Below are 23472 nucleotides of genomic sequence, written 5' to 3'. Positions count from 1 at the left end.
GTCTGCTGCTATCATACATATAGATATGGTCTGCTGTTCTTATAAATGACTGGGCTCATATACTAATATACTGCCTCCCCCTACTGGACGCATGAGGAACAACAGGGGCGTAAAACTGCTTGGGGCGTATATCTACCGGCTCAGTAAGCTCTTCTGATTGGCTGAAATTCTGTAATCTCTAAACAGTCCCGCCCACTACCTCTACAGATGCACAAATCACTTTTGAACCAAATATCTCGGTGCAAAAGGGAGAGCGCGAAACTTGTCGCTTGAAAGCGAAAAAACAGTGTTTGAGCTTCATCGCAGCAGATTCAAGAAGCTGTAGTTATGTACTTTGTGTTTGTGTTAGAAAAATAAACAAGACATTCTGAGAAAATATTCTACAAGTGTGCAACTCTCATTTGATGAATTCACGTACTGATTTGCGGATGTTCAACATTTCTCCACGACTGCACATTTCTTGATGCGGGTGTGTAAATGCGTTTTGCACCACATTCACTGCAGCAATTGTTTCAAAAATGTGAGCGTACGAGTTTCTAAATGTGTGATTTGTAGAATAGGATTTGTGCACCTGCAATGAAGAATTTGAGAAGGTGTAACTGTTGTGTTGTGTTTGTGGGAGAGAAAAAAAGGCTACAGGTTTGCAACTCTTAAAACATTTATCTCTGTGGCTTCAAATTTACTGATACACATGTGTGGCTTTTCTCTACAACTACAAATCGCACTGCCACAGGTGCTCAGTTAATTTGAATCAAAAATACCTTCATAAAAATCAGCTAATAAATCTAATATGTTTTGATCTGTTTGGTTTTGTTTGTGTGTTGTAAGAGATCTGTGGCCTACATAACTGTGTGAATCTGCAGAAATTATTTCTGTACGAAAACCACATCTAGCAGATCACGAATCTACAGATGTTCGACTTTCACATTCTGTGGCTTAATAAAAACCAGATCTCTGACATACAGGTATGTTTATGTCTGGAGATACTCTAAATGAAATTTGTGTTATATTATTTTTGTGTCTATACCACTTTTTTCCCTTTTTAAACCTTAAGGAGTTGAATCTTGCTGATAATGGTATTGAGACTTTTGGTAGGTCCACTGTAATACACCACATTTTCGCCATTTTTGCATTTAAATGTTGTACTATAATATTAGAATATACATGGGCATTTAAATATGTTACAATATACTCTAATATTTAACATGTTAATGTCTAAGGTCATAATCTGGATCCCAACATCAATCTCCAAAGTCATTTATCCAGTCTACAGTATCACATGATCCTGCAGAAATCATACTAATGTGATGATGTGATGCTCAAGAAACATTTTTTATTATTATCAATGATGATAATGTTCTTTATAGATTTTTTAAAATACTTTTTATGAATACAAAGCATGAAAGAACAGCGTTTACTTGAAACAGTTATCCTGTGTAACGTTATAAATCAATTTAATGCGTCCATGCTAAATTAAAATTAGGATCTTCTGTTAAAAAAAAAATGCTGCTCCTAAACTCAGCGGTAGTGTACATACATTATGAATATCTCAGTAATGTCACTGATATTTAAGTGTTTTGCTTTCATGCATTTGTGTATGTTCAAAGTGTTCCTGGGCAACAGTGCTGCAGCAAAGCAGGGCAGTGGTATGAGTGGAGAAGTTTTAATGATATGTAGTTTTAATAAATCATTAGCTAATGATTTGCAAAGAGATCATTATGTTATGACTTTACTTGTTGAGGCACATGACAGTAAACACATTGTTAAGTAATTGTCATTATGGTTAGGGGTTTTGCTATCCCCACCAAAGTTTGAGGTCTGTGGGACTGTTTGGACAGGGGCACAGTGAATGTAATGTCAGAGAATATTTTTAAGGATGGGTAAGTTTAGCTGCACAAGAATATTAGTGCAACAGAATCTGAACTATTGGACATGATAGACAATTCCAAATCCATTCGCCCTTCATATTGGAAGTAGCGAAAGCACCTGGAGAGAGTCAGAAATAGAAATGGGCATAAGTTTACTCTCAGGGATTAATTGTGTCGCGTAGCGTTGCAGCAAAATTAGTGAACTTGTGAACGAGTCATTATCTGGCTCGGTTCTTCTTCAGTTCTCTCTTCACAGCAGTTCAGTCAGTGTACTGTTTGAGTAAATGAATTACTCCGGGATATTGGTTTGTGTGAACTCAGAGGAAGTGTCAGCCACATTAAAAAAGTTAACAGCTTAAGTCATTTGTGGATTAATGCTTATTGGAGACACGAACCCTTTAAAACGATTCAGTTCGATTTGGTGAACTGGTTCAAGAAGATCCGGTTACATCGAATGATTCGTTCACGAACCGGATATCACTAAACTTCAATGTTTTGAACTCTCTCTCACAACAGACACGGAAGAGAAGACAATGCTGAATAAAGTCATAATTTTTGCTAGTTTTGGACCAAAATATATTTTCGATGCTTAAAAAATTCTAACTGACCCTCTGATGTCACATGGACTACTTTGATGATGTTTTTCTTACCTTTCTGGACATGGACAGTAGACCGTACACACAGCTTCAATGGAGGGACTGAGAGCTCTCGGACTAAATCTAAAATATCTTAAACTGTGTTCCGAAGATAAACGGAGGTCTCACGGGTTTGAAAAAACATGAGGATAAGTTATTAATTACATAATTTTGATTATTGGGTGAACTAACCCTTTAATTAGTCATGCATTAATTCAGGATCATCTGTGCCTTCATTAGGAAATAATTAATGCTTATTACTGCACCCATATTGTAAAGTGTTACCAAAAATCTTTTCGAGCACAAACATTTGAACAATGGTGTATATACTGTTTATTCTTCTCTAAGCACCTCCTCTCTTTCTCTAAGGGAATAATATCAGTCAGGTAGATGGACTGGATGGACACAATAACACCTACACAAAATACTCAACAACTTACATGAAAACAGGTACAAGCTCCACAAAGGACAAAAACAGACTTTTGTAAGCTTCTTGTGGGAAACAGACTATAATTAGTTATATGCTGGAAAAAGCTGCAAACTATCAGTTTAATTAGTAATTTAATTTAACATTTGGTATTTGAGTCATGGCATATTTCTAAATGAAATACAAGCAAACAGTTTGGTTAACATTCATTAGTTAGACAGGAAATTCTGTCAGATATAGTTAATCTCACGATAGGTATAATTTACTGTATTAATTAAGTGTTGTAGGTCAGAGCTACACGTGATTTTATTAGCTGCATATATAGTAACCAAGAAACTTAGGAACACTGTTATTTTAAACCCTGATGTGTGTGTGTGTGTGTGTGTGTTTGAGTACTTGAGCCTTGCTTTCATTATTCACTTCTCAATTCTCACCTATCTGTAGGTGTGTAGCTGTAGTTTTACTGTAATTGCTAAATTAGAGTAATTCAGTCACTTAGTGTGTTTGTATTAGTGTTGTTGGGCTCTGTGAGAGCTCTGCCTTTTGCCTGCCCCTGAATATTTAGTAATTACAGACAGCCATTACTGCACCAGAACTGCAGCCCAAGAAGTCAATTAAGCAGACTTTACATTGATTGAAGGTCAGAAATGTGTGTGTGTGTGTTTATGAGACTCACTGATCTTTTTTTGAATTACCTCCTCATTCCTTTATCTCTGTGGAAATCATGACATGTTAACAAAAACCTTTAGTTTGATGTTTCTTGTGTCCTGCGCACTGATGCAATGTGTGTGTCCTGTATTTTAGCTTTGGTCTTGCATGTTGTTATTCATCATTTGGAATTGTGTCAATATCAAAGATATTGAATGTATATTTTCTATTAAATTATGTTAAGTTATTCAAGAGTGGAGTCTTTGTTAATGTAACATTTTCACTCTCCGTGTGGTTTGGTTTTATTTTTAATGTATTTGATAGTTATGAAGTCACTTCAAATATAAAAGTTCACTGAAACATTTGTCAAAAACATTTTTCTTGAAAAACTGTAGTTGCAAAACTTGTCCATTGAGGGGTCCCAGAGGGATGGTTTGTTTTTTAACTGATTACAGTACAAATTTTTTAATATTTCATAATTATGTTTGCACATACAAGGAATTTGTTTTGGTGACAGAAGCTTCCAGTACACAGAGACAATAACAACACACAGATAATAATAATAATAATAAAAAAGATATGTGCTATAAAATATACATAGTATATTTAGTACATATGCACTCACATTTTTGTCTACTGACATTTTATTTTACTCAATATTTAATAATATATTGTTATTTGTACTGTAGCTTATTGTCTATTCTCTTTATTATTAGTGTTTTGTATTACCTTAAATTATATGTCTGCACTATGTTTGTACTTTCTGTACTGGAAGCTCCTGACACCAAGACAAAGCTCTTTCTGATTCTGATTCTGATAATAGTACATTTACATTATTAATATTAATATCATTCTAATAGAATAAAAGAAATGACAGTTTTGTTGTTATTGTTGTTATTTTAGGGTATAATACAGTCTGTACATAATTGTACACAAGCATAATAATAAAAATCTTATTTTTTATAGAATAATGTAATTTGTACATTTGTAATTGATCACTAATGAAAACCATTTCCTGTAAATTTATAATACTCACACATACATGCTTTCAACTATTGCCAGCTTTGCACTTCTGCAAAAATCTCACATGGATCAGAGTTATACTATCAGAAATAAAAGCCCTCTCTGGGATGGAATAGTTCTCGTTACAGCTATGGCAAACAGTGGTTTGTGTCAGACTGTTACACTGTACAGAGAGCAGAGGTTTTAGTCTGATGTGTTTATTTTCAGTGGGCTGTATTGTGAGGGCAGATATGCAGCACACCTGAACATGTCTGGTGAAATCCAAAGCAATCACACACATAATGTGTCCAGTAAAAACCTGTTATCACCGCTCAGGGTACTTCTCTTCCTGTTTTCCTCTGGAGTGTAATTGTGGGGGGTTGCAAAAAAAGAGAGAGACACAGAGAGGGAACCAAATCTGACAGAATAAAATACATCAAAATTTGGAAGGGAAGGCCAGAATGAATGCTGTTGAATTTAATGGTGGACCTGCTGTGGAAATAACACAGAGCACAGTGTGTTGTCCAAGCACTGTGTAAAGGAATATAGAGATAGTCTGAGCAGCAGGAACATTCCTCTTTACGTGATTGGTTGATGTGTCTCATGCAGGGATGTGTGTCAGGTGTTAAGAATAAATCACTTTACAGCTAGCCTACCTGGCCACGGGTAAGTTTTATTCATTTTGTGTGTATTGTATTGAGTCGTAGTTGTTTAGCTCTATTGAGCTATATTTTTAGTCTTAAGTGTTCTGATTATTGTAAACCTAATAAACATGTGCAATAATACATTCTAGTATCTGCCCTACCTGGTAACGAACCTGTGTGTCTAAAACTCTGTCAGTTTATTAGTTCCCCTCACTTTAAAGGGGTGGTGTAGTCCGCATTCATACATCACCTTAGGGTTTTAGTATTCCTAGGGTCCTATATTAATTTCCTCTCGCTCTGCTACATATAGAAGAAATTCAAAAGTTTTGTATAAATCTTTTTACTGTCTTTTTTTGTTTACACAAACTTAAAATGTTTGTTATTATAGAATATTAATCCCTATTTATAACTAATGTACATTTAAACACAAAGAATACATAAATCAACTGCATAGCCATTTTTGATTTTATTTTTTTTTAAGATTTGCCATTTGTCGTCATATTGATACAGCGTGCAAAATGGTGTTAAATATTTACTTGATGACGTTTTGAAATCGTGTGACATTTTACTTTGTGTGACTTCCCGGTTCCTTCTGGCAAGAAATTCACAAATCAGTGTTTCTTGAAATTCGATTTTCAAGTTGTCTTGACTTTGGGCTTGCTGAAGTATGCAGAATCTGCATCCTAGATGAGTAAGAAAAAAATATTAGTGCTACTGTAGCATAAATAAACGAGTTCAGGGATCTGTTTACACCCAAAGTCCCACTACTCACCAGTCCAGCTTTGAAGTTCTGCACACGATTTTTACCCAGAACATTAGTCAAGTACCAGGCCAGAGTGGGAGTGTACTGCCACAAGTAGCAGAAGAGTAGAAAGGGCTGCTCAGCGATCCACATCTCTTTGACATGATTGGCCAGACCTACCAGGGTGAGGTGAACGCAGCGCTCTGTGGACATCTTATGTGTTTGATCACCAGCTGTATCCACAGGCTAAAGAGAAACAACAAGGACTTTTTAGTTAAGCAATTGCAAAAGTATTTTGATTTGATGTTTTGTTTACTGAGTGCATATAGTTGTTAAGTATTATTTATATACTGTTTTAGTTTGTATTAATATTTGGAGTTAGCTTTTTTGATTTAAACTTTGTCATTTTATTTCTTTTGATGTTTTATTTTCTATTGCTAAATAGTTAAAATTTTTGTCCTTGAGTTACATTTTTTAGTTTTTTAGTTTGAGTACTTTATTTAATACTTCAATTTAAAGGTGAAGATTTTTTGTTGAAATACATTGTCTGTAGCCCACTTTATTGTTAATTGACTTCTATAAGTATGCCATTCATGGTTTTATCTCCCCCTATAGTTTAAACATTCAGCATCAAATGCACCTTCAAAACATGAGTTTTACACTCAGATCAACCAATAGTGAGCATTTGGGGCGTGGCTACTGTAGCAGGCTGAGCCAGATGGTGTTAAGCTGACTGGTTACATGGGAAAGAAATTCAGATTGTAATAGAAGTGCAAGCCAAAATTGGACGACTTGCCAAAAGACTTGTGATGCTTTTACACTTTGCCAAATTTGAAGAGTTTCTTCTCGACAGGAGAGCTAAAGTCAAGTTTTTGCCACACATTTCAGCTCTTTACAGTCAAGCCACAGAAAAAATGGTGAGATACTGTAATGTTAAGGATAATCTTAAGGGCATGTAAAGATTGTGTTTGAAATGTATTTTTGTAATTCCGCTAGGTGACATTAGTAGTGCAGAAACTGTGAACTTCATCTTCAAACAGCATTCATTCTTTTAGTCTTATGTTTTTCCTCATAAAACATTCAGCAGGTACCTTGCCAAGCTCCTCTGTGAACGCACTCTGAACGATGCTAGATATTACTGGTCCGGGGCAGATGGTACTGATGGTGATGTTTGGATAATCAGTGAGTTCTGTTCTCAGAGAGTTGAAGAACCCCTGCAGACACACAACAAATCAGGAGCTTTTTCTATATTTTAGGACTATTATCCTTTACCAGACAATGCTGCATAAGGTTAAGGTAGATTCTCTGGGAATTCTGTCTACTATTTGCTATCACCTGCACAGCATGCTTGCTTGCAGCATAGCCTGTTGCCAGGGGCGCCCCGACAAACCCTGCAACGCTGCTGACGGTTGCTATGATACCACTACCACGGCGGATCATGTGGGGCAGCAGCTGCTTCGTGACAGATACTGTGCCAAGGTAGTTGAGCTCCATAAGTGCTTGGTACACTTCCAAATCAGCCTCTATGCACAGAGAACGCTGCGTCCGGCCTCCGTTGTTTATCAACACGTCTATCTGAAAATGCAGATACAGACACAAAAAATTACGACATTTTTAGTGGGAATCCTACTGAATGATCTATTGAGCTAGCATTATATCATTCTAACTAGCATTAAATTGATTGATACTCAGATGATGACATGCAGTATAAAGAAACAATATGGCATTGCTAGTCTGTTGCAGCTGTTCCAATGTCAGCAGAGAAATTCTAAACTGTGCTACGTAATGCTAGCATTTGCAGGCTTTTAAGATGATTATTTACAGGTTTCTGCACAAGTCTTAGACTTTCATGTTTTATTGTCATGTTAAGTAGGAAATTTGGCTCACTGGTTCATTTTATTTTGAATAGTTTACAAAAAAAAATTAAAATTTGCTGAATATTTACCCATCCAATATGTAAATGAGTTTGTTACAAACATCCCACTTCTCACTGTACAAGACATAAATTGATACACTGGAGTTGTGTGGATAAATAATGGATTATTTTGATTTTTTTATAGGTCTGAACCCTCATTTTGGCAGCACCCATTCACTGCAGAGGATTCATTGGTGAGTAAGTGATGTAATGCTAAATTTATCCAAATCTGTTCTGATGAAAACATACGTTTTCAGTAAATGTTCATTTTTGGGTGACCTATTCCTTTAACCAGTGCATTTATTTTTTAGGTGTTAAAAATAGGAAAATTCCGTCAAAGTCAGTATTCTGAAAATTATACTTCTTGGTGTCAGCAACATTACTGAAATAGAATCCAAAAAATCCATAAAACGAATAACAGAAACTCTCTGAAGATTGCATATGAAATACAGGTGGGATTTACATCACCAAAGTGCTTCAGAGCTGTAGCAGTTTTTTCTTGATGTGATGCACGGTCCATCAAATCAAGTGGAAGAACAAGAATATCCTCAGCCTTTAGAGAGGAGCGCTCTAATAGAAGGAGAGAAAGAGTGTAATTTGTGTCAGTGGGTCATGGTGTGGATGCTTTTAAATATCTGTTAGGTAAAGACAGCAGCGATAGTTGTGAAAACACATTCAGGGTCACAGTCTGCAGCTCTGAGGGAAGAGCATAACATGCATAACAGTGAAATGTATTAAGTGTTTATTCCTGTCTGTCAAACATTTCTCAGGACTGTTCATACCTAAACATATGTGCTTCACCCTCTCCAGCTCATTCTCTCTGCGGGCAGACAGCACTAGCCGAGCACCGAGTGCCGCAAGCTGATAAGACATCTCCTCCCCGATGCCACTCGAGGCTCCGGTAATCCACACCACTTTGCCTTTCAACTTTGACTCTACAAAGTGAATAATAATAATAATAATAAGTCTACAACATAACCCTATTATTTAATTAATAATTAAGTTATAAGTTATGAAAAACAGTGTAGATAAGAACCGGGACAGTATAAGAAAAGGTGCATTTTCAAGGAGAAGTACACTTTTGTAAAAGTTTAAACATTATATAAGTTAAATATGTTTAGGTAATAATAAATTGTTTGTGCAATCTTAAGCTAAATCAATACATTTAAATATTATGCTGGTATAATTGTGACTTCAGTAATGGTTCATGTAACATTTCTACAGTTCTACATTTAATTTGATATTAAACCTGGCTTGTGTGCAACTACAACTACAAGGTGCTTGTTTTATTTATTTATTTATTTTGGTTCCAACACATAGAAAAAAAATGGAATGCTACAGAAGCAGTCACTGAGGCAGTATCCTTTCAAAAGGTATACTAATATGTACATATAAAATACTAAAATGCACCCTTTATGGGTTAATAATTTCAGCAGTTAATAAGTGACAGCTTTTTTCCCTGAGATTGCATGAGGAAAGGGGCCTTTTTCTGTGAAGGTTAGATTTAGGTTTATAGGGTTAGGGTATATAATATAGAGTTGGTACAAAAATACTTATATCTATGGAAAATCGTCATAAAGCATGAAAACTCAACATTTTTGTACACTGAAATAAAATTTGGCATCAGCTGTAAGTCAACGCCATATGAAATATTACATTAGATTCTAAATGTCACTTTTCATACAGACTTTCGTTTATCATTTTTTCTTATTAAAAATATAAATAGTTTACTATATTGTAGCAGGCTACGTGTCACATATTGCGATGGTGACCTCCGCACACCTACAGATTGTTAGAAGACTGACAGTCATAATTAACCATAGAGTGCAAATTCCACATTCTTGGAGGAATGTGTCACACTTGACTTTGTTGTATAAATGGCCCGATCAATAAAGTAGAACATTTTACATTACAAGCCTATTTCAGTGGGTTAATGTATATGCCTATAGATTCTGATTCATATTACCTGGTTTGTTGCCGAACCTGGCCGCCCATAATAAAGTCAAATCAGCGTCGGCGAAAATGAAGCGTACAAACTGCGTTAGTAAATAAACTGCGATCCCAGCAAGAACCACACACAGCCAGCATATATCCATCATTTCTGCACAAAAGCTGAGAAATTTCGTAAAAAGTAGCTATTTTACATAGTAGTGTCTGAACGCAGTGGTGAATCTTGCCCAAGCTGAGCGCTTGACAGATCCGTCTGCGTTACAACATGCTGTAACTGCTTCTAGTGCACCAACAACATCGAGTTCAACAGACGACCCGGCGGGAGCTACTGTATGAGTCAAAGCCTTCCGGGGTAATCCTCTGTCTTAATGCAACACACTCCAACAGTTCCACTTTTATTTTAATCTATCTATCTATCTATCTATCTATCTATCTATCTATCTATCTATCTATCTATCTATCTATCTATCTATCTATCTATCTATCTATCTATCTACACATACACACACACACCCACACATGTATATTCAGACTCGTTTACAATAGCTTTATATGGATGGATGGATGGATGGATAGATAGATAGATAGATATCAAAGATGTCAAATCAAAGGTCGTATTGTGTTTTTAGACGTTCATATGGTATTATAGATATAATATAATATAGACTACTATACTAACTATTTGACAAATGTTCTCTTTTTACCCACTTAACACTGGCTTCCATTTAAGTGTGTATAAAAGGGGTTTCTGTTATTATGTGACATTTTGTTCAGTCTCACACACATTGTTAGAGTTAAAAAATGACCAGTGCTTAGAGATAAAGGGTGCAGGACGGGTGATGGAGGCATAGTGGTAAAATAATTATGTACAGACCAGAGGGATGATGAATGAACGAAGGTGAGGGAATGATGCGATGATAATGACAGAATGAAGATGTTGGTGGAGAGACTATATGATGTCTATGGGAGAGACGATGATGATGTCATTCTTCTAAGTGCGCAGCCCTGCTGAATTCACATCCGGGTCCTGTGCTGCTGCTGGTGTGCAGACATTCGGTCCCGAACACAGCGGACCAAAACAGCGGTCAAACCTGACACTTTCCACGTTCAGGACGCTGAATAAATGGGAATGATGCATCTCTGGTTTAAACAGATAAGGGTGATCCGCTCTTTCACAGACTGAATGCAGATCAAAACAATCCACCAGCCTGTCTCTCTCTCACTACCGCCGCGCTCAGTTTATATATTTTTCTTTCTTTTCGTCCTTCTCTTTTATCTTGTTTTTACCTCCTCCACTACAGAACTCTCCAGGGCTCATTTTTTAGTGGGTAAGTTTCTGTGCTCTTGTAATATGCCTATGTGAATGATAGAGCTAGCTTGTTAGCATGCAGGCTAAGGGAGTAGGCGGGTGTTGTGTGCGCTGGGCGGGTTGATTTGTCGTCTGTGGCCGTCGCATGGTGCGCTGAGGACAGGGGGTCTCATTACACAAGCCCGATGCTTCACATGGGCCTCTTGTTAGCATTTAGCTCGTTATTGTCTGACCTCAAACATTAACAGTGTGTATCTTCCAGACTATTAACTCATTATATTTCCCGGTAACATCCACTACCCCATTTCACGTTGTCTGAATGTTTCAGTCAAACCGAAGGGACCCAAACGTCAATGTTAGCATGGAGCTAACGTGCTAACAGGCTCGCGACACCGTGACGTAATGCGGAATAAAGGCGCGTGAACATGCGGCAAGTCTGCACCCGCAGACTTTTAGTTCACTGCTCTTCAGCACTAACAAGGGCAAATAACATGAATTGCTGATATCTCACTGTAAAACGCGAATGTACTTTAGCAGTAACGTTAAACCCAGTCCGCTGCAAACGAATACAAGGTTCAGTGTTTGGGTTTTTATAAATTGCACTGGTTTTGTGTTCAGAGTGTGAAAGATGTGAGTGGTGAACAATGGTCGAATGGTTCAGTACTTGTCTATTTTTAGTATACGAGTGTGTAGTATGCGTATGCTGACAGCCATACATGGCTGGGAACCCGTTGTACGTGTGTCTGCCTGCCTTTGTGGTGTGTGTGTTTAAATTTGTTTCTTTTGCGTGTTGGCATGCCATAGTTTATTTCTGAAGTGACCACTAGCATGACAAGACTTCTGTAGTTTCGCTCATTATTAATTATAAGGAGTGGCCTTGTGCTGTGTGCGTGTTTACGCTCGATTCGGGTAAGCCTTAAATTTACCATTAAAGGTTTTACACGTTCAAGTATACAATAATTTTAAGTCGACATGAAATTAAAATGAACCCTTAATCGGGCGAACGACAGACTTGTCTCTGGTGACGTATGCCAGGCTTCTCCAATCATTTAGTCCGCTGAAACCCCGCCTCGTTTGTACAACTGATTGCATGCTGGCATTCAGATACAACGTCAATCAACATCCAGTGAAAAAATCAATCCCCCCTACATATTTTTCTGTAATCAATTTCACTGCAAATTATTAATGGCCTAAACTCTGTTACTACTCCTGTTTCGTTGTAACTTTAATGTTAAAATGAGATGAGTAGGAAATGTATGGTAATTTTTAAAATATAATTAGTAATTTCAAATGTTATTTACCCCCCCCCCTACCAACCACCCCCCCCCCCCCCCCCCAAAAAAAAAAAACAACAACCTGAAGTTTACTGTGCTTGCTTGCTCGCATGCACAATTTGGCTAAATATTTTGATTTTTTTTTTGTAAATTAGTATAACAGTAATTATTATTAACGTTGTTGTAGTTATCTGAAAAATGTGAATTATTTTTATTAGTAGTAGCTGTAGTCGTATTTATATTGATATTTAACTTTGTAAATAAAGAAGTGTTTTAAAACAGTTGGTAGGTAACATGTATCTAATTTGAAGGTTTTTTGAGAATTGTGAAGTTTTTAGTGGTATTGTCTACTGAAATTTGGTAAATTTTTTGATTGATAGTGCAGCCATATATCTGTCCAAGCTGGGATGCAAATAGGAAATATTTTGGTGCTGCAAGTGGCATATAAATTAAATACTATTTTTTTTTTATTGCTCATCATTCTCAAACTTTTTTGTACTAGATTTCTAAGCCGACAAAGATGGGTGCATTTCTGGATAAGCCAAAGATGGAGAAGCACAACGCTCATGGTGAAGGCAATGGCCTATGTTATGGCCTGAGCAGCATGCAGGGCTGGCGTGTAGAGATGGAAGATGCACATACTGCTATCATCGGCCTGCCCAACGGCTTGGACCCCTGGTCATTCTTCGCTGTTTACGACGGGCACGCAGGATCGCAGGTGGCACGTTACTGCTGCGAGCACCTCCTGGAGCACATCACCAGCAACCCTGACTTCCAGGCTGGGGGCGGAGGAGGGGGTCCAGCCGTGGAGCCCAGCGTGGACAGCGTGAAATCTGGAATCCGGACTGGTTTCCTGCAGATCGACGATCACATGCGGCAGATCTCGGAGAAGAAACATGGTGGTGCTGACCGCAGCGGCTCGACTGCCGTCGGTGTGATGATCTCACCCCGCCACATCTACTTTATCAACTGTGGAGACTCGCGGGGTGTGCTGAGCCGTGGAGGGGCTGTGCACTTCTTCACACAGGACCACAAACCCAGCAACCCCTTGGAGAAGGAGAGGATCCAGAATGCTGGAGGATCTGTGATGATCCAGCGTGTCAATGGGTCCCTGGCAGTGTCTAGGGCTCTGGGGGATTTTGACTATAAGTGTGTGCATGGTAAGGGTCCCACGGAGCAGCTGGTGTCGCCAGAGCCTGAGGTGTATGCTATCGAGCGGTCGGAGGCGGAGGATGAGTTTATTGTTCTTGCTTGTGACGGGATCTGGGATGTGATGGCCAATGAGGAGCTGTGCGATTTTGTTCGTTCAAGACTGGAGGTGACTGATGATCTGGAGAGGGTCTGCAATGAAATTGTGGATACCTGTTTGTATAAGGTGAGTATAAACAGGCTTTTACAAGATAGTTGGATTAAATGCAACTTAAAATTAAATTTTGTCTATTACAAATACAATAAAAAAGTCACAGTCTGGAGATAAATCACACTTGTTGATAGTTCAAAAAGTTTATTCAAAAATTGGAGTCAGTAAGATTTTTATTTATTATTATAATTTTTTTTATTCAGCAAGGATGCATTGATCAACAGTGACCGTAAAGTGACTTGCTATAAAAATGATAATTTGTAACAACTTTTTTAAATCAAAGCATCTTGAAAAAGAAAAGCATCTCTTCCACATTTTCAACATTGCAACCCTCAACATTGCGAGTAAATCACTCGCATATGTGACAATCTCCATTCTGGCGACTAAATGATGTCTAATATTAGCCAATGGATAATAAATTCTTAGATTTTACTTGCCAGTATGTGAGTTGGAGGCTAAGTTTAGCACAGATATATTTTCACTCGCGAACACTCTCTGACTGAGGTCTTCAGAGTTTCACTCTCTATCAGGCGATCTGTGCTTTTTTTTTCAGTTCATCTCAATGGATGCGCAACGCCCTTGTATTTAATGTACTGTAAACTCTAGGGTGAAGGTGAAAAAATCTGTCACTTTCTCTCACATACAGGCAGAAAGAGAGCGAGAGAGAGAGAGAGAGAGAATTGACGCACTACATTTAAACAATGTTCTTTGTTGTATTTTCCTGTCAAAATAACGATATTCCTATCCATCATTAATTAACAGAAACACTGAATGACCAAAAAAGCAGCACCACCACCAGTCCAGTTAAAATGTTCAGTTAAAATGACTAATATGTATTTGAACATGGCTATCGAGTTTACTTCTAATTACTATAGATCTATTATTAAATAATACTTGGCTATTATAAAGCTTGACTAAATATTTAAAAAAAACTGCTCCATTTTACAAATATATATATCTATCAGTCTGGCGAGTAAACTAAAATATTTTCTAGCCAATGGCGATTCATTTGCCAAGGTGTTCGTAGAGGGTTGCATTGATAAGAAATGTTTCTTGAGTACCAAATCAACATATTATAATGGTTTCTGAAGGATCATGTGACACTCAGGACTGGAGTAATGCTTCCTTAAAATCTAACTTTACCATCACAGAACTGATTTTGTAAATATGTTTAATAGAAGACCATTAATAAAAATAAATAAAAAATCACAATATTATTTGATCTTTTATTGAGGCATCTCATTGTTTTTTTCAATTTAAGATGAGGAAAATTTGTGAAGTTTAACATGATAAAAGCAAATGGTGTCTAGAGTAATGTAAGGTATTTAGTTGTTTTTTTCATATAATTTTTTAGAAGCTTTACTATTTCACTAGTGTGCAATGAACCTATGTAGAGCTCTCTGCTGAACACAAGTTGTTTAAATTTGTACACTGAGAAAGTGTTCATAACAGTCTTCGATTTAAAAATGTTACCTCCCATTCTCCCACAGTGTTTCATTGGTATAAGATTTTGATTTGGTTTAAATTTTGATGAAACCCTCCCACCTTCTGTGTTTGGACAGGGAAGTCGTGACAACATGAGTGTTGTGTTGGTGTGTTTCGTCAGTGCACCGAAGGTTTCCCCTGAAGCTGTCAAAAGGGAAGCAGAGCTTGATAAATACCTAGAGGGCCGAGTTGAAGGTATGAGCTAACCTTTACAAACCTTCTGCTATTAAATGGAATTTGTAATTCAGCTGATCCAAACTAAATTGATCTTAATTGTTGATATAACAGAGATCCTGAAGAGGCAGGGGGATGAAGGTGTGCCCGACCTGTTACATGTGATGCGTACGTTAGCATCTGAGAGCATCCCCAACCTTCCACCTGGAGGAGAACTGGCCAGCAAGTGAGTACCACAACAGTTCTCTCTCTTTACTTAAAGTTGCATCCTGGCTCGAAATCTTGGTGTGCAAAACATCCATAGAACTGCAGCACAAGCCTGCCAATTTTCTATCAGTTCCAAGCCCCCAAAAATGTACCATCTCTCAAAAGAATAAAACAAAGATATGTGAACAAATTGCATGTATTGGCTTTAAGCAATCTATAAAATGCACCCGTCACAATATTTCAATCACTAAAACAGTGATACATTCTAAAACGTTTAACGTGACACTTAAAGTGCCTTTAAAACAGTGATATTAAAAGATTGAATTCAGTGCACACCTTATTAATGATGCATGCTTTATGCAGGCAAGCAAATGAGCACGGAATTTGAACACAATGCGCTTAATGGTTAAGCGTCTTCTTTATAATGGTTTTCTATGGAAAAAACATTTAATATGTTATATTCTGGGTTCATCTGCTTGCTTGTACAAAGTATGCATTATCTGTAATGTGTATATTGAATTTGGCCTTTAAATATCACGGTCTTCCTAAATTACTACTTAATGCAAACCTCATGAAGATAACTGGCAGTCAGTGGAGGAACGCCTTGTTTTGCCTTCCATGTGGGCATTCCTGTAAGGGTGTGATATCACATGAAAACTGTCAATTGGTGGGAAATTCTCTCAGAATCTTTCAATTACAAAAGTTTTTAACATAAGATTTTTTTTTTACGTTTTTGGAAAAAGTATTTTATGCTCACTAAGGCTGCATTTATTTGCATTATGAAATAATGAATTTTAAAATACAGTAAAAACAGCAATATTGTTTACATTGTTAATATTATTATATTAGTTCATATTTATGTATTAGTTTTCTATATTTATGTTGAAAACAGTACAATGTTTTTGTGGAAATCATGATGTATTGATAAAAAATTAAAAACATTTATTTGAAATAGAATTATTTTGTAACATTCTAAAAATCTTTACTATCAGTTTTAATCAACTTAATGCAACTTCGCATCTTTTTTGAAGCAGCCAGCATCCGTTTACTTTATAATTTTATGGAGTAAAATCCTGAGCGATTTTTTCTTTTTAACTGCACTGCTGACATCTTTTTCTGCACCTTGAAAAAAGTTCAACTTTTCAAAAAAAAAAAAAAAAAAGCCTTATGTCCAGCCCCTTTATGACCAATGACAAGCAAGTAGCAAGACCAGTAGTTTCTATAACACAATGAAAAAATTTAGAAGGTGCCAGTAGATAGACTTATCATAATACTTTAGTCTTTTGTTGACATTTCTGCACCACACAGCACTAGGCTACAGCTGTAGATGTTATTATAGCAACATTAGACACCATCGGCTACCATTTGTAACCAAAACAAGGTTTTTTGTTTTTGTTTTGTTTTTTACATAACATTGCTCTTGTTGCTACTCTTGTATAATTGCAAATAAAGTTCCATTTTGCTTTAATTGAGGCAGCTCAGTAGGTTTTGCAAAAGAGGTGATGCTTCTTTCCCTCTGTTTCTTCTCTCAGAAGCTCATACCTGTCTCTGTGTTTGTCATAGGCGCAGTGTAATTGAAGCAGTATACAACAAACTTAACCCATACAGGAACGAGGATACAGTGAGTACATCAGCTTGACCCTGTGTGGATATAAATGCTGGGAATTTTGTTTGCATGGTTTTTGTTGTTTGTCACCTTCTTATGTGTTCCAAACTTTAGTTTTTTCATTTGTGCATGTTTCCATTCTGTTCCATATTATCTGTTCTCATCTGACAGTGCTGGATAGGCTAAGCTGTGCTCTGAAAAGGGTTTTGGTTTAGTGCAGGATGGAACCCCTTAAATTTGTTGAGCAAACTGATTTTGCATATAAAAAGAAAATTTTTAATGGTGATTGAATAATTTGTCATGGATTGATTGGATGATAATAGCTCTCTTGATTCAATTTCCAATTTTTATGAACATGCCTGCATTTTGCCATGACTTGTGATTTGCTCTTTACAATGTGGCATTTTAAAGCATTGTTTTGTTTTTGTATATTTGTCATATTTTCATGTCATATTCATTTTATATTTATAAGGGGCAGTTCAACCTCAATCAAAGGAACCATTCTTTCGAGTAAAAGTAATAAACAGCAGTATTTGACTAGTTAAATGGTACCATTCAAAAGTTTGGAATCATCTAGATTTAAAAGAAAGACATGAATAAATGTTGTTCTTTTTAAAATTCTGTTAATAAAATAATCCATTCATCCAAAAAAAATTATGATTTAAATGTTATTCTTGAGCACCAAATCAGCATATTAAAATAATTTCTAAAGGATCGTGTGCATAGTCATGACTGAAAATTTCAGCTTCACTACCACAGGAATGAATTACAATAAAACATAAAACACAATTTTTTTTAAATAATGACACTTTATTATTTTTTCAAACGATCAAATAAATGCAGCCTTTCTGAACAACAACTTTCCAAAAAAACATGCTTACTCTAAACTTTTAAATGGTAGTTTATAGAATCAGTTTAATTTTCGCTAATCATAACTATGCAATTTATTGCTCAACCCTAATTTTATGTTATAGATTTCCTACCTTTAGGCATCACAGACACTATCTTTATTATTTAACATTTAAAAAAACTAATCCTGCATTCTTCTAGTTTATCTGTAATATGTCTGAAGTCTGTTCATACTTACAGCTCATACTTTATCTCTGGAGGTCGCCATTCTAACCAAATTAGCGATGCGCCTCAAAATCCCCAAATAGGGGATAGTTGGCACACAAACAACATCAAGTGCTGTAATTTCTGTCATTTGCAATCAGCGCATCAGTTTGGCCATTTTAACCCAAGATTTGGATCCCTCCATCATTTCCATCAACATTTCTTAGAATCATTCTTGATTTAGCTTCACCTGTGTTTCATTCTGTGTCTCACACTAACATGCGTTTTCCTGATTGGTTGGCGTTTGGAGCTTGGCGGGATCTCACAAGCTGCTCTCCTCCTCTCTCCATTCAAGGACTCTGCATCCACGGATGACATGTGGTAGCCCTGCCCCTTTAAACACTGCACAGTTTACAACCCTCCAGAACCCTGCACAACAAGCTTTCCTACAGGACCCGGCACCAGAACCCTGCACAAGAACCCTCAACTACTACAGGACCATCACAAGAACCCTACCACAGCCCAGCTCAGCTGCTCTGGATTGTTCGGAGGAAGAAGAGGAAGGGAATGAGGGCTCCCTCCCCTTGTTCATATAACGTTCCCTCTCAGTGCTAGGCAATGGTACCTTCTGGAAATTTTCTGCATACTCTTCTGTCCTGAATCAATCTTTTCCTCAAATCCTTTTAACTTTAACATCACCCTCTTAAAAAAATCCAACACATTTAATTTTTATTTTTTTGGTGTAATTAATTTGATTCACGTTTCCTTGTGTGTTTGTATATTTCAGCTTTTATTTCTGTGAAGTGCAATTGTCTTGTACAAAGAAAAGCCTGTATTAAATGCAGCTTGATTTTGTAGTTTATAGAAAAAAGACAAAAATGGCACACCTTTATGCCCTGCCTGCTTTAGTTTCCTCTCCAACAGCTGAAGCCCAACTGATCTGCCTCCCTATTTCCTTTCACTTCTTTCTTTTTTTTTTTTTTTTTTTAAACTAAATATAACTTTTTGTATTGTTACTTTTTAAGTGAAACGGGTAAATGATATGGGCTCACAGCACAGTACAGTAAGCTTTTTCGTAAATCTCACAGCACAGATGACAGTAATCGGTATGTTCTCTCAGTACTACTGTTTTTCTTTTTATGGTGGGGTGGGTATTTTATTTTTTATTTTTTTTATTATTTTACTTTTTTGAGGAAACCGCTTTAATTTACTTAATCTAAGCTGAAATTGTTTGTGTGAATGAGAATCAATGGTTTTGTGTGTGTGTGTGTGAGTGAGTGAGTGAGTGAGAGTCTATTACCTGACGTGCTAACTCTGAATATCTCTCTTATCATCAACACTAGGACTATTCTCTACAGTGTTCTGCACTACCGCAGCTCTTGATTTTATTTTATTTTTTAAGATTAAGTTGGTCTGGGAGCATCTTAAAGGATCTCCTGCACTTGCTGGAAAAAAAAGGAATTGTTAAGAAGTACTCAGAACTGGGACAAGCCCAATTAAGTGCGTTTATGTATGTGCTTGGTTGTCAGTGCATATGGTCTGAACGGGTGTTTGAGATTGCATGTTTGTTGTGTTTAAAATGATGTGGGTTTAATGGGGATATTTAGGCTTTTGACACAAATATATAAGGCTTTAGCTATAGTGCTCAATCACCCATCTGCACTGCTGAGAGAGTGATGAGTGAATGCTTTCTGAAATTAACACTCCTCAGATTTTTCTTTGACATAAACCATTCACTTCATCTCGTGCTGATTTAAATGTTATCCGTTTCTTATTTTTTGGATGTGGTGATTTTTTTTTTTTCTCTTCAAAGAACAAATACAGTGTGATGCAGTAAGCTGGCCTGGTTTAGGCCAGAGCCTGCATGTGTTCCTCTGACCAATAGGGAGCGCAACAGAGTACTGTTTGCTGCTAAAGTGTGTGATCGAATCATTCTTTCATTCATTTGAATGCTCTTAGTTTATATTCTCCTGCACCTTTTCCCCCAGTGCTGTATGTAACGTAGTTCTAAATTCATTTGAACTGTTGTCTGAAACGTGAAATGGTAAAATCACCCCCTTTTGTGCTTACTTTCCCAGACTATGGAATAGATTATATGAACAGGAGTTCCCTTGCATCTGATAAATATAAATGAGTTTTAAATGCATTTTTTTCAGTCTAAATCTGTATATTTGCGTACTAAAAAAAGGGTAGGTAAAATGATCACTTCATTTTCGTGAACCTCACAGGGTGATTTATTAAGATAATATTGTAACTAAATGACAATCTAACAGTGTTTAGCTAATGTAAAAGGAAAAATCTCCCTTTATCCTCTCTGCTTTCAGCTTGTGTTATAACACGGGCATAAAGATCATTGTGTTTGTTTGTGGAATTGTGAGCTGTGTGTTTTCCTCAGTGAAAACTGGAATGTCGTGTATAACAGGAGGATTTACGAAATGAATCTAAAAATAACAGGATAATTTAGGATGGTCTTAGAGGCCAGGATATGTTCATGTGTCTTGAAGGGGTTCTTTTTGCATCCGCAAAGCTGTGTGGAATCACTTTAGGAATGTAGACACGAGGAACTACGACTCTTAATAGGATACTGTTGAATTGCTTAACCCCCAGTTTGGTTTTATATGGGCTTAAAAAATATTATTAAATTATTAACAAATTATGTGACTCATTTTGAAAAAAAGCATTTTGTTGTGTATGCAGTTTTGAGATTCATGGACTGCTATTATACAGATTCTCCTTTGTTTGCAAGACGTCCAGATGCTTTTTGTATCAGAAATACAGAATTTGTAGTTGCACGATGGCCATAACAACAGGTCTATCAAGTGGGGAGAGGTTATGTAATGATTTACACTGGAACATACAAGCCCAGTTATAGATCATAGATATGTTTATGAATGTGTTTTTACTAATTTATGTCTTGTCACTGAAGTTGACAAGGGCATTTTGCAAGGAATTTAAATGACGCATGAACCATTGCATTTGGTAATTGCGCATAGACTTGCTATCTTTTGCTAAATATGCGTCACAAACCGTGTGATGCCCCATATTTTAGGTTTAGCTCTGAAATCCTATTTCTGTGGTCTCTAGCTCTGTAGTGTTAACTTGGTAGGTCATTTCAGTTGATTTATTCAGACCTGACTATGTATAAACCCAGTGATTGATGCAGCCCTAATGGCTCCTGCGAAACCCCACTCCCAAACCCTTGGGCTTTTATATTACAGAGTTCTGTTCTGAATTACACCACAATTTTGTGCTAAAGGGAACAAAATGTTATAGCACGGTGTGTAATTCAGTGGTTTGGCCTCACACATTCTCATAGACACTTGTATGGTGTTTTACCCTAGTGAAATCCCACCTCCTATACCAACAGGATTATTTTTGCTGATTTCAGTCATCTGCTGTCCTCATAAGCTAAGATATTTTTGTTAAAACAATTGATATGTATATTTGTATTCATTTATAAATATGTACACAAAATGAAGTGAATAATCAAGGATAATCTCTCCTCCCTGTGACCCACTGTGACCCACTGGTCATCCTCTAACTGTTCCACTGTCCATTTTGTTGTTTTAATCTTTTCAGACTGGAAATAAACCTATTTTATTTGAAAAAAAAAAAATTGTGTAAAGTTTTTTGTATTTTAATTTTGTTGCCTTTTCTACAAGAAGGGATCTTGTTGTATGTTGTTTTGATGTCACAATTAAATATTATGAAATTACAGCTCACAATGAAAGAAGGATATGCTTAATAGAATTTCTGCAAAAGGTTTGTGTTTCTATTTTAAAAGCAGTGACTGGGAAATATTCACTGCAGGGTTTAATTTATATATATATATATATATATATATATATATATATATATATATATATATATATATATATATATATATATATAAAATCAAAATTCAAGGATGCATAAAAAATTATCAATGCAATTGATCAAAATTGATAGTAAAGAAATGTAAAAGACTTTAAAATTGTTTTTCCACTTTATATTTATCAAAGAATCCTGAAAAATGAAATGTTGCATGGTTCCACAAAAAAATATTAAGTCGCACAACTGTTTTTCAGGTGGAAATAATAAATGGTTATTGTTAGAATCATTTCTGAAGTATCATGTGACACTGAAGCCTTTACATGAATAAATTAAATTTTCTAATATTTTTAAATATACCACTATTATTCTTCACTGTAATCAAATTTCACAATATTATTGTTTTAACTGCATTTTGGTCAAATAAATGCAAGCCTTGATTCACATCTCCAGGACTTGTGTCAAAAACACACAGGCAAAAAAAAACGTTCTTCTGTCTTTCAAATCTTTACATTGAGCACCAGTTTGACCCAAGGTTTGTGCTTAGAAGCTGCACTTAATTCTGTCATCTATAACTAGCTTATAAGATTCTGAGGCCCATAATCTAAAGTAAATGTAAAAGCAGCTGTAATGTGGCCTTCTTTATTTGTTCTGAGATTTAAAGTGGATGTGGCCTCTTGTTTCTGAAGCAGAGGCCAATAAAGAAATTAGCTTCAGATGAGATTCAGGTGTAGGAAAAAGGGTCCAATTTATAAAATATACTATTTATTTTAATTTCAGAGTAACAGATCCTAAATATGAGTGATATGGCTGGCAGCATTTTATTCACAAAGAGGTATTTTCCTCTTTTTTTTATAGGAACCAGCAGTGTGATTTGTTATAGCCTGACCACAGTGTCCTTGAGAAGTTTTTAAAACCCTTTAGTTTTACACCTGAATGGCTGCTCTCTATTTAACAGATTTTGATGTACCTTTCATGTGTTCATGAATTGCGAGTATTGATGTTTCATTTTGACATCAGTCTTGAAATGGGAAAGTTAATGTACATCTTTTGTGCAACATATTTTGCACTTTGCTTTTCTTTTAATGATGAGAATCTCTGAAGATCTGAAAAGAATCTTTAAGCAGCCAGGTGGGGGCAGTGTGAGTTGGATAAAAGGACAGTGAAGCCACTGTCAAAAACAAAGTCAGCCAGCTTAGAACAAACTAAATTGCTCTAGCAAAATGGAAATAGATTATACCTCTCGAAAATCTAAGGTAGATTTTTCATTGTTTATTATATCAGTAATTTGATCAGTGTGCCAACATTTCGTTAGTTTTTTGCTTATTATTTCATGGTACACATACTATTTGTACCATGAAAA

At 36.3% G+C, this 23472-nt stretch overlaps 2 protein-coding genes across 3 annotated transcripts; one reads left to right on the top strand and one right to left on the bottom strand.

The window, feature by feature from the left end:
• Positions 1-5552: 5552 nt before the first annotated feature.
• LOC113112399 (dehydrogenase/reductase SDR family member 7) lies at positions 5553-10172 on the bottom strand. The gene is made up of 7 exons (XM_026277947.1): positions 9848-10172; positions 8664-8816; positions 8345-8451; positions 7302-7541; positions 7058-7180; positions 5997-6212; positions 5553-5907 (listed from the first exon to the last, which is right to left on the bottom strand). Exons 1-7 carry the CDS (start codon positions 9978-9980, stop codon positions 5860-5862), a joined length of 1020 nt encoding a protein of 339 aa, XP_026133732.1. The 5' UTR covers positions 9981-10172; the 3' UTR covers positions 5553-5859.
• A 658-nt stretch (positions 10173-10830) lies between these two features.
• LOC113112398 (protein phosphatase 1A) lies at positions 10831-20670 on the top strand. Of its 2 annotated transcripts, none has more exons than XM_026277946.1 (6): positions 10831-11159; positions 12917-13789; positions 15337-15454; positions 15548-15659; positions 17204-17261; positions 18655-20670. In XM_026277946.1, exons 2-6 carry the CDS (start codon positions 12935-12937, stop codon positions 18682-18684), a joined length of 1173 nt encoding a protein of 390 aa, XP_026133731.1. In that variant the 5' UTR covers positions 10831-11159; positions 12917-12934; the 3' UTR covers positions 18685-20670. The 2 variants fall into 2 exon arrangements, with proteins under 2 accessions (XP_026133731.1, XP_026133730.1); XM_026277945.1 differs by having other exon boundaries at positions 18610-20670.
• The last annotated feature ends 2802 nt before the right edge of the window (positions 20671-23472 follow it).

This window comes from Carassius auratus, chromosome 13 (genome assembly GCF_003368295.1).
Source record: "Carassius auratus strain Wakin chromosome 13, ASM336829v1, whole genome shotgun sequence".
In the NCBI taxonomy this organism is placed as follows: domain Eukaryota; kingdom Metazoa; phylum Chordata; class Actinopteri; order Cypriniformes; family Cyprinidae; genus Carassius; species Carassius auratus.
Note: the sequence above shows the minus strand (reverse complement) of the source record. Positions and strands in the feature narration are given on the sequence as shown.